General features: G+C 51.9%; 2 protein-coding genes across 2 annotated transcripts; both read left to right on the top strand.

Annotated features, from left to right (window-relative positions):
* Positions 1-21: 21 nt before the first annotated feature.
* Positions 22-3639, top strand: CCM_02233 (U2 snRNP component prp10; the record flags this gene model as incomplete). The annotated part of the gene is made up of 1 exon (XM_006667385.1): positions 22-3639. The coding sequence occupies one exon, from the start codon at positions 22-24 to the stop codon at positions 3637-3639; it is 3618 nt and encodes a 1205-aa protein (XP_006667448.1).
* An 11938-nt stretch (positions 3640-15577) lies between these two features.
* On the top strand, positions 15578-16834 carry CCM_02232 (C2H2 conidiation transcription factor; the record flags this gene model as incomplete). Its single annotated transcript, XM_006667384.1, has 3 exons — positions 15578-16122; positions 16207-16646; positions 16707-16834. 3 exons carry the CDS (start codon positions 15578-15580, stop codon positions 16832-16834), a joined length of 1113 nt encoding a protein of 370 aa, XP_006667447.1.
* Between the last annotated feature and the right edge of the window lie 7412 nt (positions 16835-24246).

Below are 24246 nucleotides of genomic sequence, written 5' to 3'. Positions count from 1 at the left end.
CTGGAATAATATTGATCCAAGATGTCTGACGCGGATTTCGAGACAATCAAGAAGCTGCAGCAGGAGCGCAATGCTGCTTCTGCCGCTAAGAAGGGAACGCGTTCCTCGACTCAGCGGACGGACTCGACCAAGCAAAAGCTGACTGACAGCGCCGACAATGATCTATACGATAATGATGGTGGGGACAAATTCTCGGGCTATCACACCAGCCTTCCTATGGCCGACGATGACGACGATATGGACGGCGTCGATACTACGCGACGCCTTGTTGGCCAGTATACCGCTTCGAATGAAATCATCAACGAATTCGCACGAGGAGACGGCGTCGAAGAGGACGATATCCTGGCTGGCAAAGGCGAAAAAAGCGGCCGCATTGCCGACCGCGAAACCGATTACCAAAAGCGCCGCTTCAATCGTGTGTTGACCCCGACTCGCGCCGATCCATTTGCCGAGAATCGACAGGCTGGCGCAGCCGAGAATGGTACCAATTATCGCGAGATTATGGAAGAGCGTGAACTTGAACGCGAAGAAGAGCGAGTGCGACGCGAAATTCAATTAAAACAGGAATCCGGCAACGCCAATGCGCAGCCCGCCCTGACCGAGGGTGACAAGGAGAACACAGAGGCTGGATCTACGGAGGCCGTCGCCGCAGGTCGCAAGCGGAAGAAGAGGTGGGATATTGGCGCAAATGATGAAGCTTCAGCGGAGGAGACTGCCAAACCAAAGCGCTCTCGCTGGGATCAGGCACCTGCTGTTGGCGTCCCTGTTGAAGGTGATGCTCCCAAGAAGCGCTCTCGTTGGGATCAGGCCCCTTCCGCTACACCCATGACCAATACAGGCCTTGCTACACCTGCACCTCAGTCTCAGTCTGCCATGATACCCGCAACCTTCGGAAGCGACATTCGCAATCTGCCTATCAGCGACGAGGAGCTGGACCTGCTGCTGCCCGGTGAAGATGACGGATATAAAATCCTCCAGCCACCTCCAGGATATGAGCCTATCCGTGTGGCACCTCACAAGATGGTTGCGCCAGTCGAGCAGAGCGGATTCATGATGCAGGACCCAGATCAGGTTCGTCTCGGGGGCAAGCCGATGTCCGCCGAGATTCCTGGTGTTGGAGATTTGCAATTTTTCAAGGCTGAAGATATGGCATACTTTGGCAAGCTGACCGATGGCTCAGACGAAAACTCGCTGTCGGTTGAGCAGCTCAAGGAGAGGAAAATTATGCGCCTGCTGCTCAAGATCAAAAACGGCACACCACCCATGCGCAAGACAGCCCTCCGTCAGATCACAGACAATGCAAGAAACTTTGGTCCCGGTCCTCTGTTCGACCAGATTCTGCCCCTCCTCATGGAAAAGACACTTGAAGACCAAGAGCGCCATTTGCTTGTCAAGGTCATTGACCGCATCCTTTACAAACTTGATGACCTCGTGCGGCCATACGTGCACAAGATCTTAGTCGTCATCGAGCCACTGCTCATTGACCAGGACTACTACGCCCGAGTTGAGGGTCGCGAGATCATCTCAAATCTGTCCAAGGCTGCAGGCCTAGCAACCATGATTAGTACCATGCGACCTGATATAGATCACGTCGACGAGTACGTCCGCAATACCACTGCCAGAGCCTTTGCCGTGGTTGCTTCTGCACTCGGCATCCCCGCACTTCTCCCATTCCTCCGCGCCGTTTGTCGAAGCAAGAAGTCCTGGCAAGCGCGTCACACTGGTGTCAAGATTGTTCAGCAGATTCCTATTCTCATGGGATGTGCTGTTCTCCCACATCTTAAGGGGCTTGTGGATTGTATTGGCCCCAACCTGAATGACGAGCAGACCAAGGTTAGAACAGTGACCAGTCTGGCCATTGCTGCTCTTGCTGAGGCTTCGAACCCATACGGTATTGAGAGCTTCGACGATATTTTGAACCCCCTCTGGACCGGTGCGCGCAAGCAGAGAGGTAAGGGATTGGCTGGTTTTCTCAAAGCGGTCGGATTCATTATTCCTCTGATGGACGAAGAGTATGCCAACTACTATACCAGTCAGATCATGGAAATTCTTCTGAGAGAATTCTCCTCACCCGATGAGGAGATGAAGAAGGTCGTTCTCAAAGTCGTGTCTCAGTGCGCTGCTACCCAGGGTGTTACCGCTGGTTATCTCAAGGAGCACGTTCTGGATGAATTCTTCAAGAGCTTCTGGGTGAGGCGTATGGCCCTCGATAAACGCAACTACCGTCAAGTTGTCGAGACAACTGTTGATATTGGTCAGAAGGTTGGCGTCAGCGAGATTATCGAGAGAATTGTCAACAACCTCAAGGACGAGAGTGAAGCCTACAGAAAGATGACCGTCGAGACTGTCGAGAAGGTTGTTGCCAGTCTCGGGGCTGCAGATATCGGAGAGCGACTCGAGGAGCGCTTGATTGACGGCATTTTACATGCCTTCCAGGAGCAGAGCGTTGAGGACATTGTCATGCTAAACGGCTTTGGCTCAGTCGTCAATGCACTCAGTACTCGTTGCAAGCCATACCTGCCCCAGATCGTCAGCACCATCCTATGGAGATTGAACAATAAGTCGGCCACTGTCCGACAGCAGGCGGCGGATCTCATTTCACGCATCGCCATGGTCATGCAACAATGTGGTGAGGATGCCCTTATGGGCAAGCTCGGCGTTGTGCTCTACGAATACCTCGGTGAAGAGTATCCTGAAGTACTGGGATCAATTCTTGGTGCTCTACGTTCCATCGTTACGGTTGTTGGTATCACGCAAATGCAGCCTCCTATCAAGGACTTGCTGCCACGCCTGACGCCGATTCTGCGAAACAGACACGAAAAGGTCCAAGAGAACACCATTGACCTGGTTGGACGTATCGCTGATCGTGGTCCGGAGAGTGTGAATGCCCGAGAGTGGATGCGCATCTGCTTCGAGCTTCTGGACATGCTCAAGGCTCACAAGAAGGGCATCCGCCGCGCCGCAAATAATACCTTTGGTTTCATTGCCAAGGCTATTGGTCCCCAGGACGTGTTGGCGACTCTGCTGAACAACCTGAGAGTCCAGGAACGTCAGTCGCGCGTCAACACGGCTGTCGCTATTGGTATTGTTGCAGAGACCTGCGCGCCCTTTACTGTTCTGCCCGCTTTGATGAACGAATATCGCGTACCAGAGCTCAATGTACAAAACGGTGTGCTCAAGTCTCTGTCCTTTTTGTTTGAGTATATTGGAGAGATGGCCAAGGATTATGTCTACGCCGTCACACCGCTCCTCGAAGATGCCTTGACAGACCGTGATCAAGTTCATCGTCAGACCGCCGCTGCCGTTGTCAAGCACATTGCTCTCGGCGTCATGGGACTCGGATGCGAAGATGCCATGGTGCATCTGCTGAACCTGCTGTACCCGAATCTCTTTGAGACCAGCCCGCACGTCATTGACCGGATCATCGAGGCTATCGAAGCCATTCGTATGGCAGCAGGCCCCGGCATCGTTCTCAACTACGTCTGGGCAGGATTGTTCCACCCAGCACGCAAGGTGCGCACGCCGTACTGGCGTCTGTACAATGATGCCTATGTCCAGGCAGCTGACGCCATGGTGCCCTACTACCCAAACCTGGAGGATGATAAGATTGATCGTCCCGAACTTGCTATTCTTTTGTAAGCAGCAAGCGACCATGAAGAGGAGACAGGACAGCCAGTATGCTAGGGCCACCACAGCGTCATCATTACAGTGCACTTTTCCAGAGTGGAAAGCGGACAAGGATCTTGTAACTTCTTTTTTTTATCACTTCTTTTCTGTCGTTGTACCATATAGGAGGAACAGAAATTGGGGCAAGCCAAAACTTTATTAGCATAGAACAAAGATGGGAGTCTGGAGGCATCATGCACACGGGCGTTTTTGAACTGCTGTAGCAAAAGAGACTTATTAGGAGTTTTACTTTAATGGAGCGACAACTTTGTAATGTACTACTCTGCTGTGTAATTGCGTGACTTGCGTTGACTTTAGGACACCAGAGAGTTCCAGATGATGAGGTAGGACATTCCAGATCCTGCGTGTCACACCAGCGAGCGCAAAGACCTCGCCTCGCGGGCCACTAGGAGAATAAAGCAAGGCCAAGCTTTTGAGAGACATTCGAAACGAAACGGAAATGAGATTCTCGAAGAGAGACATACGAAGCCCTCCTGTCTTGGAAGACGATAGGGGGGGGTGGCGATTTCGAAAAGGCATGTCCTCTGGGAACTTGCATCGATTTGCGGAATGTTGACCCTTTTTGTTTTAACCTTTTTGTCACATTTGGGTAACGAGGAGCTGTCATAAAAGCATGGGAGCGCGGGTGAATCGGAAGGCATATCCGCTCAGCTGCGAGTCTCGGAACGGTGATGCACCAAGGTTTCCCTACATTACCACAGCCTCGCAATGCTGCTCTTTTATTCAAAACTTCATCACAAGGGCGGCTGCAAAGGAGGAAGGGGAGGGAAAGAGAGAAAAAAAAGGCCCCGATGCCTGACGCCACCCTTTTTTTTTCTTTCCGTCTCTTCTGGGGTGCGAGGTGTGAAACGTGCAGCTGTTTGTCTCAAGCTATTTTATTATTCTGCAGGGCCTACGGTGAACGGGATGGCCCAGCTCTGCTATTCAGCGAAAAGGAAAAAAGGGAAACTCCCTTGGAAGGGGGCCGCATCTGCCGTGTTTGTATACACACACATGACTGGCAAAAGGGCCAAGATCCGGACTAAAGGGAAGGAGGATTCTGGTAGTTAATGCGCTGTGTCGGATAAACAAAAGTCGCATAGTGTTGCATGAAACTCGGCCTTTTTTCTTCTTCTTCCTTTTCCTGTCTTGTTCTCTTGGCGTTTCTTCATGTTGATGTTGTTGTTGTTTGGACGGACGGGCCTGGTGTTCCCCCCCTTGTTTCTCAAGAAACCCCGACGTCGGTCGACGCGTGCTTACGACGACTCAGATGCCATGCATGGCGAACGCGGGACAGCAGAGGGTGAGGGTGGTGGGACAGGATGCAAGACAAGTCCGAGTCGTTTTAGACGCATCGCATCGTGGTCTCGCTGGGTTCCAGATTATGCTTGCTTTCTTTGATGTGTGAGGCCCGCGGAGGCGTGGCCGCAACTCGGACATGGGGAAGAAGGGTCAGTTGACCTCGTCATGGAATCACGAAGAACGCACGCGCAAAAGGAGAGAAAAATAAAAGATACGGCCTGAAACTGTCGGCGTCATGTCGCGGATAGCCTACTCTGTATGTGACAACCAAGCTTGTAAAGCATTGGCTCTATAATATATATATATATATACTTGTAGACGTGGAATGATTCCGGGAGCAAGGGCTGTTCCGGTTGCTTGTCCTCACTCTATCCGTATATTCTCTGCAAAGGGATGGAGCACCGTCTGTCTTGGCGGCCTCTCTCTCGACTTCTTCCCACCGCGTCGACGAGAGCAACAACAAGTGCTCGTCGGGTAACGCCTGAGCTCTCTCCAACCTACCGGGGGAAGGGGCGGGTCAGCAGCCTGTCGGGGACAACTGCTCTATCAAGGAATTGTAATCGTTGTTGAACAGCCAAGCTACTTCAGGGCATTGCGCCAGAACAAGGGCCAAAAAAGAACGCATCAAGGCCGTTTCAGCCTCCCGGGTATACAAGGGCGTCAGATTCATGAGAGCCTACCAGCAGAGGTTTTTTTATCCCGCTGTGCAGGGTTTGGCTTTGTTGGGCAGGATGTCCGGTTGTCATCAGCGTGTTAGGGAGCAGACTCACCCCTCCCCCCCCCCTTCTCTTCTTCTTCTCTTTGTTCTTGTTCGGATCTGACGAAAACAGCAGGTTGCTCTCGGAGTATGTCTACATGGAGGCAAAGAAACAGCGTCGGAGCTGCCAAGGAACGCCCCAAACTCGGAGGGGGGCGCGGAGGGAAAAATGCCGCGTCGACTGACAATTTCACGCAGGCGCCCGCAATCCCAGCCCACGGAATAGACAATTGGCCGCGTGGAAACTCAAATATCTGTTTCAAAGTCCTTTCCTAGATGGATACATAAATGTATGCGGGATTCTGAATGGTGTTGGTCGCGTTGTGGAAAAAAACAAGAGTTGCAAATCACTTCCCCTAATAAAAAGAAGCAACAAGTCTTGGCTTTTCTGGTGGCGCGGGCTTGCCAAGGCACTGGATCATCCCAAGGTCGGGAGATCCGCAACCAGCAAGCGACGATCTCACTTGGGATGCTCAGTGCCGGCATGGGCACAGTGATTCATACTGGTAGTATACGGATCAACGTTGCGCGAGGTTGTATAATCTGCATCGGGGCTTCCGAGGCGCAAGGCTTTGCGATTCAAGTCCGATTGAGTTCGTCTCGACATTGTCTATTCGTCGTGTGGTTGCACTCCCTTTCAACTCCCCTGCCCACAGGTGAGACTCGTGCCCCAGTATGGCGAAGGGATTTTCGCCGGTTTTAGCGAATAATTTGAGGTGAAGCAGAAATGATTACAGAGTCGCCTTTCTAATAGCAGCCCGCAATCTCTTGAAAGAGCCGTGGTGATCGAGGTCCGCCATGCAACCTATTCGCGTTCATCAGGTCCAATGCGGGTCGTGCAAGCCATGTGGCAGAGAATATATCGGCATGTCGGCACATTTATTGCTTGTTGAACAAAGAGGCGTTTTTGTCCTATACTTGAGCCTCTTTTGTTCGTGATTGGATACGAACCGAGTTCCATGGCACACCACCTACCAGGGCTACAGTGCGCGCAGTTTTTGCATACCGCCATCTGCCATTGAGCATTTACTCTGTGCAATTGACGTTGGCGGCCTGAGGTCTGCGCCGGTGACAGCATAATTGCTTTTGTCTGACGTTGATTTTGCGTTGCCCATGTTTTCTTTTGCCGGCTCACCAGCAAAGCACGTGTTGATCTGCCTTGTCAACGACAAAGCCTATGTACTTTGCATGCAGCACCCACGCCACAGACAACTTTTCTTTTTTTGCGTGGCTTCGGGTCGAAGGAGGCCCTGCCGCCGCCACCAGGCGGAGACAAGAAACTCGGCACATCCAGGCCACCGTACGTACCAGTAGAGGTGAGGGAGCTATCGCTGAGCACTGTGAGAGACCCAAGGACGGTGCATACCAGGACAAACTATGATAAATGGAGATGGCGGCGTGTCGTCCCCATGTGGAGCAGAACCAAGTGAGGGCACCAGTTACCTGAATGCATGCGAGAGTTTTATCCAATGCTTGTGCCCGCGGTCCTGGAGCGAGTCAGGTCGCCCTGTTAGTTTGACATTTATTTGGCCAATTCGCATTGGCGAGCAAGCGGGCTAAAAAGAGGCCTATGTACCATGATCAATCAGTACAAATTACTCCTCATCCGAATACCCCAAGCCAGGAGAGAGTGGGCTGCTGGAACTGGGTCTGCGTAGAGCTACTCCATGCTCGGTATGTCGCTGCAATTTCATGACTGAGACTGTAGCCGAGATGCGAAGACTACTAGCACATGGCCGTGTCGCGATTCATGACGACGCAGACAACTGCCACTGCGGAGGAAATTGCACAAGACGGAGCAGGGGAATCAGTTGCGCCGCCATTCCGACATGCTGAGTTGGGTTGACTTGGTAGGTTGTCCTCTTTTATCCGTCACGTACAGTTGGTTTCCAAAGAGAAGTTGTCCCAAGGCTTGTAAAGGTCAGTCAGGCCTTCCCCAGGTCCGCCCGATGTTTAGTTTAACGGCGAGATGGGACAAAACCAGCTCAAATCGGCTGCACGAAACTCAAAAAGTCAACCATGGCTGCGCGGATTATAGAACGGACGGAATCTCAAGGCCATTGTTTCTCCAAGGCGCCGTTTTAAGCTGGCTTCGCAGTCTGGGGTTCCTGTTAACTGGATACCGCACAGATGGCCCCTCTTGTGGACGAGCGACGAGGGCAACAACGGCAGCCGAGCGCAACCCGGTTCTCTGGGTCAGAATATAGTATAGTGTAGTATGTGGCACGGCGGTGTGTCTTTTCTTTTCGGCAAATGAGGCCATGACAGCGCATACTGATCTCTCGAGAATACCCGGCACGATTCCGTCCACAAGGTGCTGTCGTTTGGTCACGTAATAGTGCTGATGTATTCTCCTCTTGGAAGCCAGCCGTTGCGCATTCCTCTTCTCTGTGCGACGTGGTGTTTTGCGCCTTCATGGCCGCTGGCTAGAAGTTGGTGTACGGTGTACGTGGTGTCGCTGGATGCACGTGCCATATCCCGATGGAGCGCGAGAGCCGCCGCAGGGTCTTGCTGGTCGATTTCCATTCCAGTCCGAGGAGAATATAAGGCGAAATTGGCCCAAATCATGGGCTAGAAGGGCGGGCCAGAAAGCTACAAGGACTCCGCCATCGCACAGTAGTTTGAAGCTGGGTGTGCTTCTCACGAACTTGATTCTACCATGCGGTTTCGTCATGATGAGGTCGCAACCAGGTTTATGTGGGCGTAGGGAGAGTGGTCATCTGTCTCTTGAGTGGTCGCAGAGGGACTGTCCCGGCCGGCATGAGGGCCCCAAGTGACGAAATGCAGCGATAACTAGCAGCAAGACAAGTTTGACAGGGAAGGGGGACAGGCGTCTCCATGTCGCGCGTTTCAAGTGACTGAAATAGGCTTACTGTGTCTCCATCGAAAGGGGGGGGGCCTTTGGAGAAGGGCCAAGGGCATGGGTGAGAGAAAGATGGAGGAACGAGGATTCGAGGACCAAGAAAGCAGCGAGCGAGACAAGAGCAGAAAGGTTTAGCCTGATTGCCTGATAAAGTGGGGGCCTGGGCGTTGTAGACCCATATAAATTTAAATGGATCCCGACGTGGTGGCGTCCTGTCAGTAAACTGGGGGGGTGCACATAGGGCTCAAAAGTGGAGCTTCTCATTGGCTCATGGGCAAGGTACCTTGTACACAGCACTGGACAACAAGCAACATGCAGCTTAGTGAACTGCTATGTAGTTACCCATAACCAAAGTGATTGATTGATACTGCTAGTACTCATGCTCCGTATATAGGTGTCATTTCCCTCGTCCTATGAAAAAGACATCTGAGAAAAGCAACTAATCCACATCGGCCCTTCTCAGCGGTGGGCGCGGCTGAGAGGCGGCAGTGGGCCCTTTTTCAACACTCAACTCACTGCTATCTTGCGCCGGCTCAGACGTCCCGTCCAAGTCGGCAATACGGCAGCAAGCAGAGATGGAAAAAAAAACCCGGCAACCATCTACTCCGTATTACAGTTTGAATTGGGATGACGAGGTGTTCCACGATGACCTGGAATGGGCCGCCTGGTGGGCAACCCCCCCCAGCGAGGCTGCAGTTTGCCGTGCTGCCGAATAAATCGAGTATTGTCTTGAACTTTGAACTCGATATCATGAACCTGAAGCACCCCCCTTCGTGCCGGTCTATCCCATTTTCTTGCAGAAGTCCGGCGGCCTTGCATTGTCCCCCCCCCCCATATCGCCATGCACCATATGCTCATTTGGCAACCCTCGACAGAAAGCCTTTGTTCCAAGCAGCCCATATATTATCCAGCGGCCTGGGAACGGCTCAAGTACAAACAAGCATCAAGCTAGTGCCAACTGGGGGTGGGGGAAAGGGAGATGACTTGGCTCTCTTCCCCCCCTCATCGGCTTAGTCTCCGCCTGCCTATTGGACCACCTTCTGCGATCAAGCAAATCGACGGGGGGCGTTCGAGTATACAGTGCGGTAACTGTGCCGCTGGGAACCCTATTCCATCTTCAGCGCCAGTTTGTGCATCACCTATAATAAAATACACATGTACGGATACATATAACGTTGTGCGGTTGCATGAGCTGGAGAAGAGCAACTGCATATCCGTCTTTTTTCTCCCTCCTTCTTGGCCATTTTTGTCCGCGCGTCAAGTGGGCATACTTATTATACATCTTTGTTCCCTTGGAATAGTTTTTCGTCGTAATTCTTTTCGCACAAGTTCCAGTGTCCTCCCCCTACACCGCTTTACAAACGACCGACGGCTTCATGCACGCAACTCTGCGCCACGCAACTGCAACTGCAACTGCACGCGGCAGCGTGACAAGGCTTGCTGCGAGCTGTGGGAAGGAGCGAGAATGCAGACGGTGCTTGTTTCTTTTGTTTCCCCCCTCTGAAATCCGTTGATGCTTTTCTTTCCTGCTTGATAGGCGGGAAAGGCGTACTATATTGGCTCTCCCCTCCCCCCCCTCCTTCTCAGCCCGTGCGATCAAGTTTCTTCCGTTTTGAGAACGACCCTGTACATGTTTGACCGTGATCGACCAGGAAGATTGCCGTCTTGTCCGCCGCCACGATTCTTGAGGAACACTCTTTTGCGCTGAACCGAGAAGCTGTGCCTGTAGATGAATAGCAGAAGACAGGGCCAACGGTCGCCCCAAGTATAATCACTTGTCGATTTTTTTCCTTTGCTTCCCCTTGCTCGGAGGAACCAAGAATAAGAGGCAATATGCTGGCTGGTCCTCCGTACTCCGTACAGCGTGCATATCGTACACGTACATGCATTTCACCACGTCACAGGGCGGCCGCAGCCCGCTATCGCGGCTCCTTGTCCACGTTGGTGGTGGCCCGCCACCATCTCTTGTCTCTTGGGAGGCGCAACAAGCACGTTTTCTGTCTCGTTTGTTAGTTCGCAACAAACCAAGCCCGGTTTTGCCTCTTTTGATACATCATTCGCGACCCTGGCTAGCACCCCGACGCTAGTGCTGGTCCAAGGTCGCCACGCAGGCCGCTTCCCCCCCCTTCCCCATCTCCAGCCAGCCCTGAGGAAAGGCCCTTGATGTCATGCTTGCCCGTGTGTCTCGTCGCTGCCCAAATCACATTCTGCCGTCCTTTGTCACGGCTCATCCTTGGTTGGCTGGATCGAATCGCCCTCTGAACGCCACGGCCCACGGGGTGGGATGCTGCAGAGACGACTGCTCGGTCAACGCATTTGTCTGGGCTTGATTCCCCTCCACACTCGTCTTCTGCCCATGTCCTTGGATTTATTAGCATCAGTATTGGTAGAAGGAAGAACAAGTGTAACTATAACAAGAAAAGTTGGGAAAAATGGCCCCCCTCCCCTCCCCTCCATCTTCATGCCAAACCCCATTGCACTCCCCCAGGAATGGCCTCGTGTGCCTTGATTTTTTGAACTCTCTTTTTTTTTAATACCCCAGCATCGCTGCAGGTTGCTGGTCTGCCTTGTTTCTGAAGTTTAAATTCGCATTCACAAGGCATCAGCTATTACCTGACAAGAAACCACTCTCTCCGGTTCCTGCAGGGCCATTCCTGGTTCCAAACCCTGTGCTTCCCCAGGCCCATGATTGCGACGGACGGTTTATATATGCGTCAGATCGTGGGGTAGTACTCTTTTTTTATCTTGCGACGGCTATGGAGAGCAGCTCCGCCACTCTGATTCGAATGCAAGTAATTTTTAGGACAGAGTGTCAGATGGGAAGCACGCAATTCGTCAAGGGCAGAACTACCAGTATTCTTTCACTTGGTATCTGTCACCGGGTGAATATGCGCTGCTGTTGGCAAGGAAGGCCAAAGCCATGGTCATGGTCATGGTCATGAGCCATGTCCTCCGGTTCATGGTTTGCCGTGGCTGCGCACATCCGGCCCGTACTCGGTAAAGGCGTTGAACGCCGCCGCTGCCCACCAGGTTCATGGGGGCCGGTTCCGGCACGGCGGCCAACTACACAACGTGTGACGGGCCGAGAAGGCCGTGATCTTGCGCATTTTCTCTCGATTTTTTTCTCTTGATTCTTTTTTTCCTTTTCTATTTTTGGCTCGTGAAATGGCTTCCATCGTTGCGGAGGCGGCGGCGGCGGAGACTGCGGAGGCGTCCGATAAAACAAGCTGGCTATAGACCGGCTCTCATGACGATGGGCTCTCCAGTTTCACTTCGGCGAGACAGCAACTCCAGACCGGTCAAGTGGCCCGCTGGCGCTGGGCAAAAGCCCCCCATCCCCCGGTCGGCTCTTCTATCAGGCCCCCTTGCTGCGCAGACACCCCTTCCGGCGCTCGGAGAGCCTGCTTCGAGGCGCGCCCACCACCATAAACCATAAACTAAAGCCACTGGCAGGCCTGCTGGTTGGACAAGAACCGGCTCCGATATGGGGTCCTGACCCCTGGCCCTTTCTATTCTCTTCAGGCCTACTAATCTGTACTTCGTACAACGCTGTGCCCCTAGTAAGCAAGACCTAGGTTTGAAGAAATGATGAATGCGAAAAAATATGACACGAGGCAACGAAGGGATGCTTGTCAGCATGGCAATGTCAAGTACCGTCCTTTGGGCAAATAGAGCTAATTTAGTCAGTTGCTCCCGACAAGGCTCCCGAGTATGTCGGACGTTGACCGTGTTTCTGATGGCAGAAGCATTACTATTTCGTGCTGATGTCTATTTTGGTATCTGGCAAAGCGATGCTTCCCGATATGTATTATCAAATTGCTGGTAACGGAATAGAAGCATGTGAAACTCGTACGCTGTGCCACACAAGTCGGAGTTGTCCACGCAATGCTCTAACACGTCGCGTTCATGCCATTCTAATTATATCTACTCGAAACAAATCTGCCATGAGCATCATCGCAAACACGGCAGTGACTGCGGGTGCATCGTGTCACGCACGTCAAGCGTCCAAGTTATGAGCCAGTCCCCCGGACGGAGGAGAACCCTGCATGCTGGCTGGCTGTCGGCGAGCTAACAATCTCTTGGCTTTTTCGGATTGAGAACGCTAGGTTCCACTAGTAGCAGTACTACCAGTATTCGCTTGGATTTTATTCACAAGGTAGCTTGCGTATTATTAGTACGAATTATTATTCCATGAATGACTTGTCTGCTTGTCTGCGCAAGCGTGTAGCGCTATCCACAGTTGGTAGGACGCATTGTTAAGCTGAGCAATGGTATAGTAAATGGGGGCGGCCGGTCCAACAGGATGTATTAAGGAAAAGAAGAAACAAAAACGGGAGCTGAGAACCTTGAGCCGTGCTTGACTAGTTTGCCTTGATTCAGGTCATGTTCGATAAGGTACCGCCATGATGTATATAGTTTCAGTCAGCGAAGGATGGCTAGTTAGTTGACGGCTTACGGATCCGGTACAGCCAGGTGCCGAGGTGCACTAGAGGTGCGGTGAGGCTACTGATAGACTGGTATAGGGAGAAAGAGCCTGGGAGAGCGCATCGCCACCTGAGGCAATGCATTGCGTGTCGTCTGGAGTTGGAGCTGGAGCTGGAAAGGCACAAGAACTCAATAACTAGCTTCACGAGTGCTCCAAATGGTCCGCTAAAACTGAGCTGAGCTACCTACCTAACTACCTACGGATACAGGTTGTACAAGTTCATTGTCCCGGCCCACCAGTTCCTGTGCTAGTTGTCCGCCGCAGCGCCTCTTGAATAGCCTTTTTGCCGACTTGATGAGAGAGCCAGCACAGTACGTGCCATGGTTCGACAATGTGGTGCCAGTCACCTATTCTCGTGAATCAAGAGTTGGGCTGGGGGGGGGGCAGATGACAGACAGGGGTCGCCGTATCTCGTACCTTGTCCCTGTTTCTCTGTTCTGCTCTTTATTATTCGCACTGGTAACTGGTACTGTAACTAGCAGTCAAGGCCGAATACCTTGGAGCCGCACTAGGTGCCATGATGGGTTGCCAACATGTCCACTGAAGACCACAGCCACCACACCTTGCTCCTTGTATGTACCTTACCCCACCATGTTCTTTCATTCTTGTCATTCGTTTTTCATTTTTTTTCTTGCTAGATTATTCACGTATGCTCTCTTCACCCCCCTCCCCCCTCCCAGGCTAGTCCCTCAGCCTACTCAGTACTATCCACCCGTCCATCGGCTGGCTGGTGCTTGTTTTTCTACCGAGTGGACTCAACTCCATCATGCCTCTCCACATCCCTCCACATAACCTCGTCCACATATTCGTACTGGTACTCGTACGCCATCATCCACCCTCCCCTGTGTCTCTCTGTCTCTCTCCCTCCCCCAGCTGCCTGAACCTGTGCTTGACTCTGCCCTCCTGCAAGTACCGAGGCTGGCTGGTGCTCTGAAGGACATGCTGGCCGTTGGATTTGATGACCTCGATGGGTATAAGCCTCCTCCGCTTCCCAACGTCCTGGCAGTCCTCACAACCCTCTTCAACGCCTCCTGGCCCTCTACAATCTTGCACCTTCTTCCGTCTTTCCGACAACTCTGCAACGCAACGCAACGCAACGCAACGCACATTGGACTTGTCTGCGGTGTAACTGGCCTGCAGCATCCTCCATATATCCTCTCTCGACAACTACTCGGTACACAGCAGCCTCGGCAGTTGTGGTTGTCCTGCTATCTTGCCCGCCCCTCCTTTTCCGTGACCACTTATTCAAATCTCGCTACCTTAAATCTGGTGCTTGGCAACGTCCGTCTCGCGCAAATCACTCTTATTTCTCCTTTGCCCTCCCAGCGTCACGGATCCTGCTCCACTTGGACGCCACTGCCTTGCCTTTTTCCCTTTCTCCAACTGGTCTGCTGGGCTGTACTCTGTGCTGCTAACAAGTATCCCGTGCTTGCTGGTATTCACCAGTACTAACTAGCTCCTCTTCCCATCTTCCCATCTTCTGCCCAACACACAGCAGCTCTCTCTCTTCCCATCTCCATCACAAGAACCACTCACTGCCTTGCTATTATTACTCTTGCTTCACTCTGTTGTCTGAACCGTTTTACTGGCCAGACATCTCTCGCCATTGTGTCCGTTGCTGTCTCGTCCGTCAACTTTGACGCATCTCCTCTCCTCACCAATACCAATACCCTTCCAATACCTACAAATCAACCTCTTGCTTTGCTACCTCTTCTTGTCCCTGTACTGTGCAATCGAAGAGGGCCACTGTGCACCCCTTCCCCCTCCTCCCCCTGTACTGAGTACACTTGCAGCTCTCCTGGCAAATGGGACATCGGCCTGCCGATCCCTTCTATCCACGCAACTCGTCACACACCCAACCTCTAAACAAGCACACCCACGCCGTCCTCCCCCGTCCGCTTCTCCTTCCTCTGCAGACGAGGGTGCGCCATCATCTCCACTGACATCCCCGCCGGACGCCTGCCTCTCACAAGGTCACTGACACCGTCAATTCTCTCTCGCTCATTGCCCGACAGACACTTAAGACTTCGCTGATCCCACAACTTGGCTTTTTCCTTTCCCCAACCCGTTCAACGACACGCCGCTCCATTTACAAGCGGGATCCTCTCGTCTCGAATCTGACTACCGACTTGGCGTTTTCTAGTCGGGATCCTGCATCGGATCAGCCGCATTGCACTTTTCATCCTACCACCTCTTGCCACTGCCGCTCAACACTCTTCACCTTGTCTCCATCCTCACTGCGCCGGTATACAGATAGCCAAGAACTCGATACCTCATTCCCTGCATCTTTTAGCCTCCAAAGTCCCTCCTCCGTCTTGAAATCATTGACTGGATTCGACACAATTCCTCAACGCTAGCATTTACACGCCATTCAACATTCAACGGCTTTGTCCACGGCCCGCCCTCTGGTATACAACGTCTTGTCACCCACGATACTGGGGCCACTCGATCTCTACTTGTCCCCAACAGCAACACTCTTACCACTCAGACTTCCATAATGACCATGGCTTTGGACCCCTCACAACAGCAGCGGTTTGGCCCCGGGCTCAGCTTTGACTACCAAGCCCACGCCCAGCCGCCTGCGTTCTCCAACCCTTGGTCATCTTCCTCGTCGCCGCAGTCTGTTCCCGCCGCCGCTGGCCCAGGCAGTACTCTGTTCAACGTTCATGGACAGCCCAGCATGCCTCCCGTCCTGCTGCCTGGCAAGTCCATTCCCGGCCGTGCCAGCACCGGAAGCGCCTCGTCCATGACGTCGTACACCTCGATGCCCTTGGGATCTTCTGCCAGCAGCCACAACCCGTCGTCAGCCAGTCTCAGCATGCACCACGACCTGTTGAACCCCAACCAAGATATTCTTATGAACCGCATGCAAACCTCGGCGGCGTCGTTTGGTGAAGCCAGCTACGCCACGTCGGCGTCGCCTGTCAATGGTCACTTTGCACCGCCAGCATCCGGGCCATACGAGGCCATGGGCTACACACCAGCTCCAGCTCGCCCACACCCTTTCCCCATGAGCCACGAAGAGGCTGCTCGCAGATTCTCGCAAGCGTCAGTACCTCGCGCAAAGCATCACGACTCTCCGTCTTGGTTGGTCGTTTCTGCCGCGAGACAGGCCACTAACTCGCATCACAGTCCGATGCCTCCTACCGAGGACCGACGCGCGTTTGCTGACGCTCTCGACGCCAGCCACGGCATGCTGGCCATGAGCCAGGACACGCCGAGAAACATATACGGCGGTCGCAACGACCGCTCTTCTGTTGATTCCTACGGGTTTCCGTCGACGCACTCTACGAGCTCGTCGATATCATCTACTGGTAACATTAGCTCCTACTATGGCGACTCGGTGTCCGATTACTCAACTGCTGGATCAGACATTGAATCGAGGACGCTGCCCCGCCCGCAAGGCCTCCTGGGCGCTCCGATGCCGCCTGCACCGCAATCGATGATGGGCCAGTTCAGCTCCAAGGTCTCGTCGAGCACGCAGAAGAAGCACAAGTGCAAGGTTTGCGACAAGCGCTTTACCCGCCCAAGCTCGCTGCAAACGCACATGTACAGCCACACGGGAGAAAAGCGTAAGTTGGCCACAGGCATGGTCATGGAATTCTGTATACGCTAGCTAACAGTTGCATTAGCTTTTGCTTGTGACGTGGAAGGATGTGGCAGACACTTTTCTGTTGTTTCCAACCTCCGACGCCACCGCAAGGTTCACCGTGGCGATGCCCGCTCAGAAGCCGGCTCCGAAGACCATCACTCCGACTAGACACCGGATGCTTTTTCCGCTGGTACCATGGATGGTGGTTTTGGCGATTCTTGTGTCAAACGAAGAGATGCGCATTACGACAAATGATACGTATAGAATGGACTGCTGAGTCGAAGGGCGGCAACTCTGGGCTACCGGTCGAGGCCCGATGCTTTGCAAGTCCTCTGGCTCCATTCCATGGAGGTGCTTATTTTTCTCACTTTTTTGCTTGGACAATAATGACAGGTACGGGGTCATGAGCTGGTGCTGGCCGGTTATAGATCTGTCCGACGGCGTTTACTTGGTTACTGGGAATTGCGCGAGGCATGCTCTTGTGCCCTCTTGTTTTGGCTTCATTGTTCTGTTTTCGCTTTGGGCGTGACGGCGCTGGTACCCAAAGGGCAGCGATACGTCACGACGGCGGGCGGTAGGGACGGCTTTGTATATTTGCACTTGGGAGCCGCTCATGGATATGACGAGCTCACTGTACATTAACGGAAATATTGTGGCAGACGCGCGTGTCTGCTTATATCAACGGTCAAATACCCACGACTGACCCGAATCAAGTATATATCTTAACCAAAATTTGCTACTTTGCGCAGTGACCAAGTGAATTTGCAATGTCATGGTTATGAACTTACGCCATCACTACTGGGCCACTGCGAGTCACTGAGACAAGTATTGGCAGATTCATTTCCATTGTCCCACGCAACACAGGGGTCAGTCACCGCAAGACCTTGTTCCAGCCGGACGGAACAAACTCGTTGACGCGAGTCTACGGCATCCCTCTTTGAGTATATATAACGAACAACGAACGACGAACAAGGAGAGGATCATCATCAGAGGGGCGGAAGGTGGGCGGCGCGGAACCGAGCCTAGAGAAGACTGCCATACCAGTTACAGTAACGATGGGTTCACAGGGAAATAAAGCGACCATGAACAAGCCACCGAGAGAAACGCCATGTCCGGTCATCTCGTGGCGGGACAGCAGCCCACCACCCATCGCGCAGCATTCAGTCGTCGGACACGCGAGGAGACGATGAAAGCAGCAACTTCATGTCAAGAGTACGCGGCACTATCAAAAAATAGAAACAGGCCGTGGAGAAGGACAAGACCGAGCTCCTCTATCCGTCACTCCGTGTTGGAAAGGAGCTGCGATTTGCACCCTTTCCATGATCCTGCCCATGCCTGTGCATACCAGACTTGGAGTATTACAGAGTACACTCCATAGATTTCGGGCGGAGGCGTAACATGGGGGGTTTGACCAGGGGGGTGGGTGGGTGAGTGGCCCCCGGCATCGAGATAAACTCAGAAAGGGGGAGCAGCGCATGTACCCTGGGCAATGTCAGCCCAAAACAGTGACATTCATGTGCTCGGTGCAAAAAGTACGAAGCGACGGATAAACAGGAGGACAGAAATAACAAGCACCAGCAGATCCTGACTCGAGCAGGAATGGGCTGGGTCGTTTCAGCGCTGGCCATCACTGCCTGGATGGGCAAGATTTGTGTTGCCAAGAGCTAGAACAAGCTTTTTGTGGGGGATCCTCAGATGTCTTCTTTTTTCTTTTTTCTTTTTTCTTTTTTTTTTCCTGTTTATTCTCGCAGGCTAATAACTATCATTTGGGCCGTGCATCTTGGCTGAGACGAAGACGCTGGATTCGGGGTATCCATACAACTACGTGTTTGTATTCGTACTTTGTACTCTGTAGTTGCTACCTAGCTAGCTAACTAATCGTACCAACTACAAGGAACGAAGTTGTTGGCAGTCATAGTTGCTGTTGTACTGGTACGTACTGAACTGAAGAGTACGTAAGCTTTGCAAGTAATAGAGTACCTTTGACCTTGATCCTTCATTTACTTCAACGGCTCTTTCTACAACCACTGCACACATTCATCCAACATTACCCCCCCTCCCAGGCTGCGCCTCAGCCGTGCCCTAGCAGCGGAAAAGACGCCAGTGCGAGCGACAAGACGGACCACGTCCGAAGTTGCCTCACGGAGATGATTCAGCACACGGACCACCCCCCATGCAGACTGATACATACATGACCACTGTTTGCTTCGGTGCTGCTTTTTCGTCCAACTATCAGCAGTCACTTCCACTCGTATGTGCGATGGCGATATCCATGTCGGAGCCGCTACGACCCTTGACCACCCTGTGACCGTTGAGAACAGCGTGTCAACTATGACCATTGGTTCCCGCGCAAATGACACTGTCTCGCGGATCAACAGTTGGATTGCCGTCCCAGGAATGCAAGGTTTAACGGGCACGGCTTCTACCCGTATTCTGGGAGAACTCAATCCGTCGAACAAGAAAAGCTTGGCATGAAGCCAAATTTCGACTCGGGGAAAAACCTACTCCGGAGAGATTCGTCAATCTCGCAAAAAAGCTTGGCCTCGAAACAAGTGTTGCAAGACCCAGTCTATCGGTACCACGTCTGCGATCCTTTTTCGTTGTTTCTTTGGATGCCTCGGCACAGTTAGATTGGCTCCAGCTGTTATCAGAATCTTCTACCGTTGCCCGTCGCGTCGAGAAGCAGTGGCGAGAAGGGTGGAGGAGGGGAGAGCTTTCGATGGCATTATTCTGGGACCGACATTCTTGAAGAGGACCACGACAAGTTGATACATGACAAGTCTTTGACCAGTGACCCAGCCATCAGCCAACCAGTTGCCAGTCTCAATCCCTCTTGCCTTTTGCCTGCCTCGGAGCTCGTGTAAGCGTTTGTGGAGAAGCAGGGCCGTCGCAAGGCGCTCTCACCTAGTTCACCCGCCTCTTCGCTTGCGCCGGGCTTAACAAGAGTTGAGCCCAGTTGACGATGGTATGACCGGGCCGCCTGTGGTGTGGCCCTGAAAAACCAAGCACTGTGTACATTGCCCCGTAGCCTGGTTTCGCCATATGTACCCACCAGAAACCATTACCCAGCGCCCTCTCTCAGACATGTGTAGCATCGAGCGTCATGTATCCTGCAACCACACCCCCTGCACCACTTCATTTAGTGGCACAGTAGCGCTTGCATGGGGTCTTGCGAAAAAAAAAAACAAGCTTTTCTATCATGCGAGGCGCTACGACGGAAAAAGCAAACAGTACTCCGTACATAGTTACAAGATGTACAGATTAATCTGTATGGATACTGTTCATGAAAGAATACCGGAGACACACCGGGGCCCATGGAGAAGACGGGGTCAATAAAACGAGTAAACGAGGTCTACCTGTAGAGCACGAGAAAGAGAGTTGAGGGGTCTGAAGCGGAAGCAAGGCTGGGTGTTTCTGTGGCGAGCTTGTAACCATTCCCTTGTAGTGTCATACACAGGAGGAGCAGTGGAAGAAGGCTTGCTCAAGTGCTGGCTCGGATGGAAGGGACGATGATTAAAACCACGTACCGGGTACATCGATGCCAGAAAATAGACTAGATTTGCACGTTTTGCCCAGCATCACTTTGTCTCTTCAAGATGGTCCCCTTTCATTCATTCCCCTTTCTAGCCACCATCTTGCATATCACTACGGGCGCTTCCGTCTTGGCTTTTTGTTTTGTTTATAGTTTCACCAGTAGGCTTATATGTGTCTCTGTGTGTGTATCTTGCACTTCCTGCAGTCTAGTCTGTTCACTAGTTACTGATTCCAGACCGTACGGACGAGATGGGATGTCGAACAGCGCCCAACCTGAAATTTGAACCCTGAAAAAAAAAAGAAGCCATGGGTCGCATACTGACGTAGCCTGTGCGGCGGGCTGGCAGTCCAGGCCGTTTTTTTTTTTTTGCCAGCAACGGGCGGGAAACGCCACAACTGACGATTTCCGATGGGATTGCATCTCTTTCTTGCATTCTGGGCGATGGGACTATTGGTGCCTTTGCTGCGTCTTGCTACGCCAAGCCGAAAAGCTTATCTATGTTTCCTTCATGCAAACCCTACCCGTGCTTCGTACGCCTCCAAGGGTCGTTTCCTTTGCCCTTGCTTGTGAATAACTACACGGTTGTCAGCAGGACAGGCAGGCTTTCGACATGACCCGCCGCCACGGTCCCTACATTTTCCTGCCCGCGTTTCTTGGATACAAGGCAGTCGAACCTACAGCTCCTTGCCCCCTCCTCCCATGGCTCCGTCGCTCTCCTTCTCTATCACCCTGTGCGGCACGCCCTCTGGTAGTTGGGTGTCATCATGCACTGTACGTTCCCGGCCGCCCTCCGTGTTTGGAGGGAGTAAGAATGTCATTGAAACAACAGAATTTATAATAATAAAATAAAAATAAAAAAGAACCCCATGCCCTGTTCTTGCAGGAAATAAAGGTCAGCGCAACTTCGCGCCGAGTTGTGCAGCAAGCTCGCCGCCCTCCGCTCCACTCCCTGGCGCAGTGTGTGGGTGGTTGATTCGCAAAGGATTCACAAGAACGTAGAATTGATAACTAGTATCGGCACATGTTACTTTGAAATGTCAACACTATCAAGTCCAAACTTGGAAGGAAGTAGCCGTCGAAGCAAAGGAGCAATCAAGGTGTGACGTCACAGCGCCATCCCATTTAGCGTTCTTGGTCCTTGGCGTTCCGTGTAAACTGTGCTTTCAAGGTCACGCCATGATTACACAGGTCTGTCTTTTCTTGGTAAATTGGTATCGGTCGTAAATACAATTAAATCTATCATCATGTGCGGAATAGATCGGTACCAGGATGAAAAAGGTGCCTTTCTACAAAGTAGTTACATGAGGTACCTGCAAATAGGTGGGGTCAAGGTTGTGATCCTGGCTACCCTCAGGCTAAACCAAAAGAGGCAGGGTGTGTGTGTAAAGGATAAAGCGGGGGCTCTAAATTCATTTTATGGGGAAGCGAATGTGGAGAGCCAGCCGTCCCCCCAAAATATGTGGAGGCTGCCCCATCAGTACCTATCTCTGCTACCAAAATACATGACACTACCTTGTACTCGAGTAGTTCCCCTCCAGCGCAGGCATTAAAAAAACCACGCAGCGCCCGACGTCATTCTTTGCTGTGCTGATTGGATCGATTGAACCCGAATTCTGGGACCCGGTGTGTCTGTGTCCTTGGGCCGCTGCTGGCGCTGCTGGCGCGCCAGCAGCACTTTCTCTGCGACACCCCCATCGAGACAAGCCAGCAAAAAAAATAAAATAAAGAGTACGTAGCGACGAATTATTTTGCTCCTTGAGCTCGTCTTGCAAAAATACTGAATGGTCAGCTCTCTTGACAGAGCAAAATCAACCTTGTTTGCGTTCACCGAATTTCATTCTTGACCCCCTTGTAAGACATGGTGGATGGCTGCGTTGTGTGCATATTTTGTCTCTGATTGCGTGTTCATAATCTTTCATTGACGCTCGTTTCTTCGCAAATCCGGCTCGTTCCTTTAAATCGAGGCGCAGCAGCTCTCGGCTGTCGCTCAAACCTCTCGTAATTTGAGAAGTAAGATTCCATTTTCTCGGCCACATGGATCGCGCCCCCCTTGCAAAGAATCAGGGATCCCATCTATCACAATCAGTCCCCTTCGTTTGTAAACGTAAAACCTGAGGGTGTGTAAAAGAAACCAGTCACAATCAAGTAGTTACGGGGTACAAATTAATGATTCCCGTTTCCGTTGTCTAAAAAAATGTGAACACTAGTCTCGCCCCTTCCATGTTGAAAAAACCCTTGTCCAGGCAGATCAACGTCATCAAAGAAGGTTGCTGTACAAATTAGTAAAGGTTGTTTTTTTTCTCAAATCAACATCCATGAAGGATTACATCTATATTTCATGCAATACGTTCGAATCCTTGTCCGCCCCCCGCATTTTCGCTTCAAGTTGCAGCCTCCGCGTTTGATCTAAAAGGCTTGTTTTTCTCTTCGATGCACTTTTCCTCTTGGCCTTTCCCCTTTTTCCAACCATTGTCATGAACCCGGGGGAGGGCATGTGCTCTGTCAGCAAATAGAGATGCAGACGAAAGAGAAGAACACAGGCTTCCAGGTCAGCGAGGAGCAGAGGGAGTGTGTGCAGAACGAGTTATACCGTGTACTTGTGATTATACTTACCTTAACGGGTTCAACACAAGACGTGTATGATATCCAAGGCGCATCTGCTCACAGTTGCTTTAAATAACTCGAAACGCTGCTAGCCCCAGCTTACGTTTATCCGGAAAATTGACTAGAGGATCAAGTTCCTTCTTGTTAAAAATAGCCTCAGAGCTATATAGCAAGGATCTTTGATAAGCTCGGAGGGTATGTACAATAAGGATTGTCCCCTTCTCAATCCCAATGTGTCAAGTTGAGTTGGCGAGCGTGCCCTGCGAAAGAGGCCATCCCTACACGAATTCAAGACCATCTGTCATGTCCCGGTTTCGTCTACTCCCAGAACGGTAGCATCGCCGGATTGGCGCGACCTTTCGCGTCACACGTAGATAGTGCAAGCGGGAGAGAACGCTGGCCGTCGTCCGACCATCATGCGCACCAACAGGACCACTACCTTCCGTCGTCTAGTTACTATGATCCAAATCGTCGTTCGATTCTGCGTCAGTCGACACCACTCAAACAGCACCCCTCATCCTCCCGGCGAGCATAGAGTTACGGCAAGCAGACAAGAAAGCCCCGTTGATTCCGGCGCACCTTCCCGACGGCTGGGCTGGCGTGGCGAGTGATTTTGGAAGGTCCAGAGCGCTGTGTAGAGCTCTTTCGTGCTCCCATGTGGCAATATCTCCAAATGATCGGGAAAGGGCCGATGACTCCGTCCAGATAGGCTATCGTTTTGCCTATCTATACACATCTGTCCATGACATTATATATCAAGGGCAGTGAGCCTAGCGGTTGGCACTACCCGCGGCCGCCAAAGTCTGGATATTTGAAAGGCGTCACTTGCTCGATGTTATCAGCATAGCAGTACATTATTTAGTCAAGTGTCTTCATTCAGATTATGCTATCAAACCTCCTGGTATGAGCGAGCTGTCGAGCAAACTGTCCATTTTCGCAACGCTCTGCGACGGAAATACAAACAAATTTTGTTGGTCTTGATGATATTTTACCATTCATTCCTCTCCGCTCTTAACATCCCTCGCTAGAAATAGAAGCCATTATCCATTACCACACCCTCAGAAATCGAGTCGAATTGGCTAGCTGTGCCAATACCGACAAATCAAATTGATTGATAGCCTTTGTGGCGGAGGCTACCGTGAAGAGTGAGAATATACAGGACGCTTGCTCTGCGATGTGCAGGCATTTGGTAAGAAAGAAAAAAGGGACAATATGATGAACGATAGAGAAGAAGAAAGAGATTGCAAACTCTTGGAAAAGAAAGCAGAAAAGATTGTGATAAAAGTGGTGTAGGGAAGTCGGTATAGAAACCCTTCAAGTCGTAACCTCATGATGTAGAAGCCAATTGCCGAAGCCGCAGTGTACTTGCCGTTGCTCGCTTACGCAAACGTCAAATTTCGAAACAGAAATGCCGAATAAAAATCAATCCCTGATATATCCA

This window comes from Cordyceps militaris (genome assembly GCF_000225605.1).
Source record: "Cordyceps militaris CM01 unplaced genomic scaffold CCM_S00002, whole genome shotgun sequence".
Taxonomy (NCBI): Eukaryota; Fungi; Ascomycota; class Sordariomycetes; order Hypocreales; family Cordycipitaceae; genus Cordyceps; species Cordyceps militaris.
Note: the sequence above shows the minus strand (reverse complement) of the source record. Positions and strands in the feature narration are given on the sequence as shown.